General features: G+C 42.5%; 1 protein-coding gene across 2 annotated transcripts; it reads left to right on the plus strand.

Annotated features, from left to right (window-relative positions):
- Positions 1-2,206: 2,206 nt before the first annotated feature.
- On the plus strand, positions 2,207-10,173 carry PRDX4 (peroxiredoxin 4). 2 transcript variants are annotated; one of them, XM_066313980.1, is made up of 8 exons: positions 2,207-2,478; positions 4,238-4,355; positions 5,326-5,442; positions 5,999-6,121; positions 6,758-6,888; positions 8,465-8,499; positions 9,680-9,726; positions 10,050-10,173. In XM_066313980.1, the coding sequence occupies exons 1-8, from the start codon at positions 2,265-2,267 to the stop codon at positions 10,051-10,053; spliced, it is 789 nt and encodes a 262-aa protein (XP_066170077.1). In that variant the 5' UTR covers positions 2,207-2,264; the 3' UTR covers positions 10,054-10,173. The 2 variants fall into 2 exon arrangements, with proteins under 2 accessions (XP_066170077.1, XP_066170076.1); XM_066313979.1 differs by lacking the exon at positions 9,680-9,726 and having other exon boundaries at positions 2,210-2,478.
- The last annotated feature ends 513 nt before the right edge of the window (positions 10,174-10,686 follow it).

The following is a 10,686-nucleotide window of genomic DNA, read 5'->3' on the forward strand; positions in this document are numbered from 1 at the left end:
TTTCCACCATTTGACATTATACACTTCTATTCAAACTAAACACCCATAATCTCAGTGCTATCACTCAATTTTGGAAGCTTTTTCCATGGCCTCAGGTCAAATGTAATGTTTTCTTGAGGGTCAGTGCCTGACAGCACCAAAAGCCTAACATTCTCCAGGGTTCCAACAATTCTGCACATGCTGATCAAGCCTGGTAAATATGCAGGTGTTTTGCTCCCATACTCATCAGAGGGTTGTTCCAGAGCCTTACACTTCTGACCCTCAGTAATCTTCAATCCCTCCCTTCAGGTGGGCAAATGTGCCCAAGGAAGACTATTACAGTGGCAGTAAGGATATGAGTGGCATGACCCTAACTTATAGAACCTAGACTGGAATTTAAACACAAATATCACAAGAGATGGGAAAGAAAAGGAGATCTTTCTGGAGAGAAGTCAGAGCTTTGGGAGAAAGGAATACTAAAATCATAGGTTAAGAAGTCCAAGCACGCCTGCAAAACCTTGTTTCTCCCACTCCTGTGAATTTTTTCAAGACACAACATATAATCACAGGTGCCTTGCTAATCCTTTTCTTCTTTTACAGAGCCTTTATTCTTCAAAAATGGTCGTCAGCATTTTCTTTTGCCTCTGTTCTCTACAGGACTGTTTTGTATCATTTGGGAAAAAAAAAAAAAAAAAAGAGAGAGAGAGAGAGAGAGAAATTGTACTGTCCATTCTGACACAGGTACCACACCATCCTGAAGCATTTATCACAAATCACCTGCAGAGACAGGCTGCAATGCAGACATTCCTGACATTGTCAGTCTGGAGAACTTTCACTGGACCACCAGTTTTCCTAGAGGATGACATCCACAGTGCTCAAAGCAGAAAAGGTCAACACTTTTGATAAGAGACAGCTCCAGCTCTTTCCCACCCTTACTTTTAAGGACCCTGAGTACAATTTAACTGATACACTTGACAGATGACGTGACCTGTCTCTGTGCAATAGTTATGCCTAGTTCAACCAGAAATTGTGCTGCAAAGCCTTACCAAGTGCTTGTCACAGCCTACTTCCTGTCTTCAAAATCTGGTTATTAAATGCACTGTGGAATTACATTTTATTTATGCTTCTCTGTGACATATGTAATTGTTTTGTGATATGAGCCACAATCTATTCAACACTGAGAAAAACGACCTCTCACAAGGCAAACTTGAACCAAGGCACCTGGGTCACAAAGGTGATCACAGTGCTGGAGCATCCCTTCTGCAAGCGTTGAGGTTGTTCAGCCTGGAGAAGAGAAGGCTCCAGGGAGACCTTAGAGCAGCCTTCCAGCACCTAAAGGGGGCTTATAAAACATGGGGGCAACTTTTTAGCAGGGCCTAATGTGATAGGACAAGGAGTAATGGTTTCAAATTACAAAACAGCAGATTAACGCTAAATATAAAGAATTTTTTTTTTTTTTTTTACAGTGAGCGTGGCAAAACTCTGGCACAGGTTGGTGGATGCCCCAACCCCAGAAACAGGACTCTGAGCAACCTGATGTAGCTGAAAATAACATCATCATTGGAAGGGGCATTAGAACAGATTATCTTTAAAGGTCCCTTCCAACCCAAACCATTTTGTGATTCTGTGAATTAAGGCACTCAGTTTTTCATTTCTGTCTAACCACACTCTTACACAGTCACCAGGTGCACTACCATGGTGCCCACTCATAGTTGCTGCCCAGCTGGTAACAATTCAAGGTTCGGGCCCGAGGCAGTGTCCCTTTTCCACATCCCCTGTGGGCTGGGATGACTCTGGCAGACCCGAGGCCGGAATGCACCGGCCGCGCTGGGTGTAGCTGGGCATGACCGCGAGCGGCGCCGTGCCCACAGAACCCACGCGGCCAGAGATTAGAGATGACAGCAGATAGGAAACCTCTCACAATCATCGCTTCCTTCTGCAATCACACACACGTACTTTTCTCCTCCTTCTCTACACACGTACGGAATTCCCCGTTTCCTCCGAGGCCGGAGCCCCGCAGCGCCGCCGGCACTGCCCGCGGGCTGGGCCGGGCCCGGGTGGCCGTGCCGGGCTGGCAGCCGTGTTCCGGGCCCGGAGTGACCGTGCTCGGCCCCGAGGGGACAGGGATCGGCGCCGTGCAGGGCGGGCACAGCGCAGCCCCTCGGGCCCCCGCCCGGCTGCCTGAGGCGGCCCGGCCATGCGGCGGGAGCGTGTGCGGGCCAAGCTCCTCCCCGCCGCCGCCGCCCCTCGCCGCGCCGCGGGGACGTGCAGTGGCTCGGCGGGACATGGAGGCGGGCGGCGGGCCCGGGGCCTGGTGCTCCGCGCTGCTGCTGCTGCTGCTGGCGGCGCTGGGAGCCCAAGCGGAGGCGGAGGAGCCGCGCCCGGCGCGGCAGCGCGGGGACGAGCAGTGCCATTACTACGCGGGCGGGCAGGTGTACCCCGGGGAGGCGGCCCGGCTGCCCGTCTCCGACCACTCGCTGCACCTCAGCCAGGCCAAGAGTAGGTGCCGGGCGGGCCGGGGCCGCGGGAGCGCGGGGCCGGGCGGGCATGTGGCCGCGGAGCGGGGCGGCGGCAGCGCCACGTCAGGCGGAGCCCTGCCCGGCCCCGGGCGGCGCGGCCTCGGAGAAGGGGAACAGGGAACGGGAGGGAACGGGCGGACGGGCCCCGCCAGCTCCGTCCGCAGCTCTGTTCACCCCTCTGTTCGCATCGGGGGCGCCGCCGCCGTCTCACGGCGTCCAGCAAGGTCCGCGCTTCCAGACATGGCGAACGAGTTCGGGGAAGCGCTTCAGGGGATACACGGCAGTGTTTTGTGCCCACGCTGCCGTCAGAAACAATGGACGGGCGCCTCTCGTAGCCCTCTGCCGCCGCTCTGGGTTGGCCGCTGGTGGTGTGTCCCTGCTCCGTTGCGATTTAAATGCTTTACGTGGCAGACGTGGGGACAAACACCGTAAATCGCGTCGCTGTGAGATGTTCAGGGACACCTGCTCAAAGTCCCGTCCTGCAGGGCAGAGAGTACAGAGAGATCACACAGGAATTACCTTCCCTATGGGAATTTACACCTTTAAAATCATTTTCCTTTACTGAGCCAGTACGTTCTGTTTTAAACGTTTGCAAGCAGATGTTACAAAAAGGAAAAAAAAAAATTTTTTTTTAAAAAATTGAAAAAAGGAAAAAGGAACAGTAGCCAACATATTTGTAACCAATACTGTTTGGGTTTTTGTCCCTTTGCAATGTAAGTTATAAAAGAAGACAGATGTTTGTAGCTGCAAAAACAATTAATTTAGAAACGGGCCAAGATATGCAGTATTTTGTGTAATGCCTTTTCCTTCTCCCTCCTGATCTCAAGGTCCTTGTTATTATACATCCTTGCTAAGTATATTCTGCAGCTGTGGGTTGTCTAAGAAAAGGAGAGACAAACAATTCAGGCACCATCCAGATAATTTATAAGGTTCCATATATTTTTCTCAGAACCTTTTCTCTAATTTGCTGGAGATGTATTCAGTGTCCTTGACGTGGCAGGTGTATTCAGATCACCTTGTCATTCCAGCATACCCCATCCTTTGTCTCAGAATTCACAGTGGTATCAAAATAGTACCAGTCAGATTAATTTTTAATATTTTAAGTTCAAGGTTAATCCCTTCTCGTAGGAGTAGTAAATATATTTCATGGTTTTCAACTGGATTTTTTTTTAAACATGGCTGCCTTCAAGTAAAAATTTGCTTAGGACTTGTAAGTTGATAAACATATGCTGCATTCTTAGGCATTTGTCTGTGAATAAGTTGTGGCATGTAATTTTTGTGGACCAGAATTCCAGACAGGTTTCCATGGCTAAAAAGTAGCAAAGTGAATTTGAACTATCTTGTGCTTCTGGTTCCCAAGAACTATTCCTAATGAAATAAGGCAATATCTGAAATATTAAAGAGCTTTACCCCTTCAGTCTAGCAGGTGCCTTAAGCTGGCAGTGCACACAAGGTTTGTTCAATAGGCCGGATAAGGTTTGTGTTGCCTTGATTATCCGTGATCAGCAGGGCTCACATATGAGCACAAGTTGGTCAAATTATTTACTTTGTATGTGTAGTAAATCCTTCATTTCTTTATCATTCTGTACTCCCCTGTTTAGAGCTGGAAAGCAGTTTCATCTTGGAACTGTGCTGCAGGTTGTTTCTCAAGCAGCAGGAAGAACAGCTGTCCTTGGACAGCTTGGTTTGAACACAGGTGTTATATTCTGACTTTTCATTCAGCATTCTTTGCATTTCAGTCTCCAAGCCAGCACCTTACTGGGAGGGAACAGCAGTCATCAATGGAGAGTTTAAAGAGCTGAAGTTAACGGATTATGAAGGAAAATATCTTGTCTTCTTCTTCTATCCTCTTGATTTGTAAGTAAGAGCACTGTGGGCATACCAAGACAGAGTGCAGCCGCACTAGATTCATAACTCATTAATTCTTCTCTTTTTTTGAGGTCTTGTGTTTTTGTTTGGTAAGAATTTGGGAGAGAAGAAAGGAGTGACAGAAGAAAATATATTCTTTGCATTTGTTTTTTCATCATGCATTGGTAAAAATTGCAACACAATCTTTGTCCTAATAACTGTGTCCACTAATTTGTGTCTCCACACAAAACAAAAACAACTTTGTAGTTATCCAGTTAGGCAGGTTCTATGTTCCATGCTGTCAATCAGCACTGCAAGTAGAAGAAAGCATCCCATCTGCTTTTTCTAGAGTATATATATTGTATCCAAGAGGTGGCATTTTCCCTTTAGGCTCATCCTGTAACATCCTAAGAGCACTTAACATTAACCTCCTTTATTTAGAATGCAGTAACTTCACTGATTGAGTGAAAACTTGTTTGCTTTTTAAGGGACAATCCCATTCTTTTCCATAAAATGAAGATAAGAGGACAGAAATGCATAACTACATTTAGTATTATAGCATCATTAGCTTTACTACTTTAGCTGTTTTGTAATAGAAAAAGTTGAAGACAAATTAGTTAAAACTTGCAGATGTGCACAGTAACAACAAATTATAGTATGATCCTCTGAAAAAATTGGCTTATAGTGCTTAAAATCAGCCACTTTTGTAAAGTCTAAAAAAAAGTAACTGTACAAGCTCTGAATCCAGATTGTAAAATAACCTTAGATTTATAGTCTTCAGAAATAATCTGTTTTTAACTAAGCTGGAGTCTGAGGGTGGAGGACTTGTCAGGCAGCATTTTGGTTAAATAGTTGAAGAAGCAATAAAAATAAGCCAAAGCTGAAATAATTTGAGATAAATACACCATTTTAAGTTAGGCAGAGAATTTACTGGCTTTCTCATGAAATTTTGACTTTTATCTTGTCTTAAATCATCTAGTACGTTTGTCTGCCCAACTGAGATAATTGCCTTCAGTGACCGAATTGAAGAATTCAGAGCAATAAATACTGAAGTAGTAGCATGTTCTGTGGACTCAAAATTCACTCACTTGGCATGGTATGTATCCTCCTTTTGTCTTTCACTAAACATTATTCATGGTTACAACTCAGCAAAAGAACAGCACTCCCCAGATCATTAACCTGTGTAGGTATATCATAATGTGTGAAAGTGTGATGCTATTGCCACAAATGTTTAAAATAAATTTTAACCCTAGTGTGTGAAAGTACCTTTATTTTTTAAGCTTGTTTAATGTGTATTGCCTGCAATATGACGTGTCTCAGTCCAAAAAATACTACAAATACAAAATGAAAATATTAATGAAACTATCAGTAGATGCTTCACATTGTCCCAGTTCATGAGAATGATGGCATAAAGCAAATGTGACCGATCAGAAGAAGGTCATCATTAATAGATGTGGCCAAAATCTGCAAAAAAATCTACTGAACATTTTGTTCAAACCACAAGTACTGTTCATCTCCTTTGTGTGCAGAACAGAAAAAATATCACTTGCACTAAATCCTTCTGTCCACACTGATGTAGTTTGTGATTTCTGACTTGTGTAGGGAATATAAATCTGTATGAGAAATACATCTATATGTCCTTTCCTTCAAAGGATTAATACTCCTCGTAAACAAGGAGGACTTGGACCAATGAAGATTCCCCTTCTTTCTGATCTGACACACCAGATTTCAAAGGATTATGGAGTGTATCTGGAAGATCAAGGACATACACTTAGGTATTTCACTGGGTTGCAGTTTGGTTGGGTTTTTCCCGGGGTAATACTTTCTGCCTTATATTTAAAGCAGCATTTGAAATTTTTCTTTTAGAGCAGCTCTTACTTGGAGATTTATGGTGAGCAGCAAATATTTAAGAACACAAAAATATAGTCATAATGAGTCAGAAGAGAGGTCAAGGTTAATATTCTGTTCAACAGAATATTAGCAGGCATCAGTAGATACCTTGGGCGAGACAAATATGCAAGATTCCCCAGAACTGCAGTTGTTCAGGGATGTCCCAGGTCTAAGTCAAGACTAAGGTTACCTAAAGAGATACATTTGCCTAAAATTGAATAGTTTCTTTTGGGATCCCTGTAGTGCCCTAGCATCTGCAGCATCCCCTTGGCAGGGCCTGTCAGAGCCTAGGTCTATGGTCTACAAGGAAGTATCTCTTTTTTGTTTGTTTGTTTTAACTGGAGCTAAGGTCATGTCCTCTGATACCCAGGTAAAGAATAGTAAGTTACTAGTGGTGAGTGTTACATGGTGTTTGCAAAGATCAAATTCTTCCCATCCAGCAGACATAAAATAGTGCGTGAAAGCACCACTATCATCAATTCTGTTTCCTAACCCACACACACAATTTTTTTTCCCCACAGAGGCCTTTTCATTATTGACAATAAGAGAATCCTTCGACAGATCACGATGAATGACCTTCCTGTTGGGAGATCAGTGGATGAAACGCTTCGTTTAGTACAAGCATTCCAGTACACAGACAAACATGGAGAAGGTGCTTTTTTAAATATTGCCATATTGAAGATTGTTTTACTTAGCCTAGAAGCTGTATTAGCCTTTTGGAGGAAAGATGCTCATAAGCATTAAGGACTCGCCTCATACAGTGACTGAAGTGGTTCGATTGCCCTGCTTCATTCCGTGGTCCCAAGTCCTTAGGTTGTTTCTAGAATAGTAATTTGCATTTTGCTTCACATCCGTGAGAATGAGAGCATAAAACATTCCTTAGTCTGAATTTTGGCATTATGTACCATGTGTCACAAGCATAAATTTTTACAAAATTTGAGGCTGTGAAGAATGAATATTTCAGTACATTTTTGCATACTAAAATAATGGAGGTGCAGGCTATCCTTGTCCTGTGCCACAGTGAGCACCTGTGACAAGTTGCTGAGAGTGTTTCATGTCAAGATACATGGTGATAATGTGGAAATTACAGCACCATTACCTGTGTTGTCTGTGTAAGTGCTGTGTGATCATCTTTCCCCAAGAAAGAAATTTTACTGTCTTCAGATCATTACTTTGTATCAAGAATTCTTATTCATCCAGTTCAAGCATGGGGTGAACTTTTTCATATTTCTTTAAATAATATGTTTGAAGATTTGTTGAAATATGAATACACATTTAACAGCTTGACTTCCAGTTCAACTCAGTGTTGCCAGGCATTTGAAAGTACCTTTACATGAAAGTACAAATCATTATTCTGCTGTGCTGTACAAATGTGAAAAAATAGATGCTGGTACTTAGGCTATGCAATCTGAGTAAGGAAATTTACCCCCATTTAGTTACAAAGCCAGCTTACAGACTTCATTTGCAGTGTTTCCAGAATACCACATTTTTTCCCGGCTTTTACATGAACGTTGAGGAGAGCCTCTGTAGACACCTTTTTGGTTTCTTTGCACAAAATAACAGTTCTCCACAATTCCTACTAGCATGTGGGGCATTTTGTCTGTCAGCATGTCTTAAAGCAGTGTAATATAACTGCTTGGACTGAAGCCTCAGAGGGAGAGCTCTGAACAGATGAGAGCTTTACTCCAGAACAGGCAGCTGTACAGGTGGTTCCAGGGGTCCCAGTCACACTGTGGTAAGCTCATGCTGCAATCCCTTTGCTCCTAAGCAAGGCTGCAAATAAAATTAGTCTCCTGTGGGATCTTTGAACTGATCTCTTTGCTAAAAAATACCCCTAGTTTTGATATCCCTTTTTAAAAGAAAGAAGGGTAGGTCTCTGTGTAGTCACCTGAATTTTATTGCAAAACTTCTGTTTTATTAGAATAGGTGTTCATTCTCAGATACTGCTTTGCCATACTTTGTGTAGAAGGGCTCAAGAATTAAAATAAGGCATAGGCATCCATCCAGAGATGTGCAGTTTTCAGGTCACAGAAGTGGTGGGTGGTGTCACGTATAAACGGCTAGGTCACTGAGTCATGTGTAAAGAAAACTGCACATTTAATAGTTTCAGGTATTGACATGTGACACTTAATGGTGTTTTACTTCAAGGTCAGAAAGAGAATATTAAGCATACAAAAGTCTGTGTGTGTAAAAATCCTTCAGCTAACTTTGTCCTTTATTTTTTTCAGTTTGCCCTGCTGGTTGGAAACCTGGCAGTGAAACAGTAAGTCACTGTTTTTATTAACATGCATGTAGTACTGACAAGCACTCAGTTTCAACTAGAGCCAAATCCAAAATCTTAGCAACTTTCAGTGAGAAGGGATGCGTAATGTTGCATTATTAAACTTACACCATTTGGATAACTATTGATTTCATTAGGGGATTGTTTCTCCCACACTGGATGTGTTCTAGTTGTTTCAAACTCTTGGTGTGTGAACAAAATTCACTTCATCAGCAATGAGTTTGTGATCAAGAACTTTTTCCTGTTAACACTCGATGAGGGAAAGTACAAAACTCTTGAGTTTGTTGTATCTTCTTGGTTATTTGTCCATATAAATTCTTGGTGGTTCTTACTGCAGATCCTGGGCACTACCGAAAAAATAAAGTTCCCAGGCTGCTGTGGTATGTGCCAGAGCCCGTGCCACTGTCAGCACTCCAGCAGGGAGCACTGCTTTGCTGTGCAATTGCCCTCCCTTTGTTACTCCTGGGTTCCATGTGACTGGAGGCAGAGGAGCCAGAGAACACATAAACACTTACTGAACTTGTTTGTGTTCCCTGGCCCAGAGCAAGCCTCAGCAAAATAATGAAACTTTCACCAGAGGTCTGAGCTGCCTCGTTCAGATGAGATCACTGTCACTTACTTGAGCATGTGGCGTCCTTCTTAACCATCTGGTGATGACAGAGCACTGTTGTTAAAGAGCTGGCTCAACAAAAACCACATCCCAGCAGCCTCTAAGCAGAGTTAGTGAGCATTGTACTTGATAGTAAAAAACAGTGAAATATTTAACCATGTTTCTTTGCTGAATGTGAAAGTTTCCTAGGTTGACTTGAGGCTCGGAGTCAGTTTTTTCAAGCTAGCAAAGGAGTGTCGTAATAGGGGAAGCTTGATGTTAAGACTATGAAATGAAAGAGGGCTGGCTGGCCCAACATTCATATTTTGGCACTGAAAACTTCTGCCCTCCATAACTAGGATCACCTAGATAACATGACATTGATATATTTTCTAAAAAACAGTCTTATAATGCTGATATTAACAGCTCCAACACTGCCAATTTAATAATCTAAAATAATACATAAGCATTCTCCACCTCCTCTGTGCAAAAGATGCAGACAATAGCAGACTAGTTGAAAAAGCCTTTCTCAAAGATGTAGTCATGCCTTCTAAATGTGTTTGATTTAATTAGATCAAACCAGAGGAAGCCATGAGAGTGTGGTGGCCAAGGGAAGAACTGTAAGTAAATTCTAAGCCTCTAGATTACAGATACTAATTTACCAAAATACCTTGGTTTTGGGGCAAGCTGTCAAAATTCTTCCTTTGGTAGGCTGCACTCTCTCATACCTCAATCAGTTGGATCTCTCTGCTACTGCTGTTAGGTACCTTTAGAGATGAACGGTAATCTAGTACCAAATGAACTGATAAATTACTCTTCAGTGTTGCTAGTGAGTTGGTAGTAGCACCTTACTATGAAACACTGTGCTGTTCTGGCTTTATAGATCACTGTGTTTTTGTGGCTTTGGTTTTTGACTAACATTTTCATTTTCTCTCTTGCACAGATAATTCCAGATCCAGCTGGAAAACTGAAGTACTTTGATAAACTAAACTGAGGCTCGCTTCTGCTGAATTAAATAGGTCACATTCAACTTAATTTTTGCCAATAAAATTTCATTAATTTTGGTACTTCTGTGAGTTTGATTAATACGTAATGGCAGTAAAACATTAAAGGGCTCATTCTTTAAACAGAAGTCTAGCCTGTGCTTCACACAGGTACCTCATTAGTTACCAGAGAATATTCCTATGAAATACATGTTTTCTCTTCAGGTTTTATTTAGATGCTCAGTCTTCCCTAAATCCACTTAGCATCTTGGGCTTAGATTCATGACTTTTGCTATTATTAGATTTCTTGATTTCTGCAAAAATCTTGTGTTTGGTCACATTCTAGAAACTACAGCTAGAAAAGAGCCACTTGGTTATTTGTCTGTAGTCCAGAGGCAATAGCAGCTAACTTAAAATCCAAGAATAAGTTTCAGTTGCTGAATTAAATTTCCAGTCTGTGTAAAGCTTGAAAACGTTTTTCAACTACTAAGAACATACCCTACACTATAGAAATCAGTGTATCTGCTCTGAAAAAAAGGCACAGCTCTACCAGTTCATGTGATTCAAGGGCTGAACCAGTGAATTTTTGTATGCTTG

Source organism: Sylvia atricapilla, chromosome 2, assembly GCF_009819655.1.
Source record: "Sylvia atricapilla isolate bSylAtr1 chromosome 2, bSylAtr1.pri, whole genome shotgun sequence".
Classification (NCBI taxonomy): Eukaryota; Metazoa; Chordata; class Aves; order Passeriformes; family Sylviidae; genus Sylvia; species Sylvia atricapilla.

Excerpts from the sequence above, each read along its gene's own strand:
- PRDX4 (XM_066313980.1), top strand. The coding sequence starts at position 2,265 with ATGGAGGCGGGCGGCGGGCCCGGGGCCTGGTGCTCCGCGCTGCTGCTG. Across the intron at positions 2,479-4,237 it reads GCACCTCAGCCAGGCCAAGA|TCTCCAAGCCAGCACCTTAC; the intron begins GTAGGTGCCGGG and ends TTTGCATTTCAG. Across the intron at positions 8,500-9,679 it reads GGAAACCTGGCAGTGAAACA|ATCAAACCAGAGGAAGCCAT; the intron begins GTAAGTCACTGT and ends TGATTTAATTAG.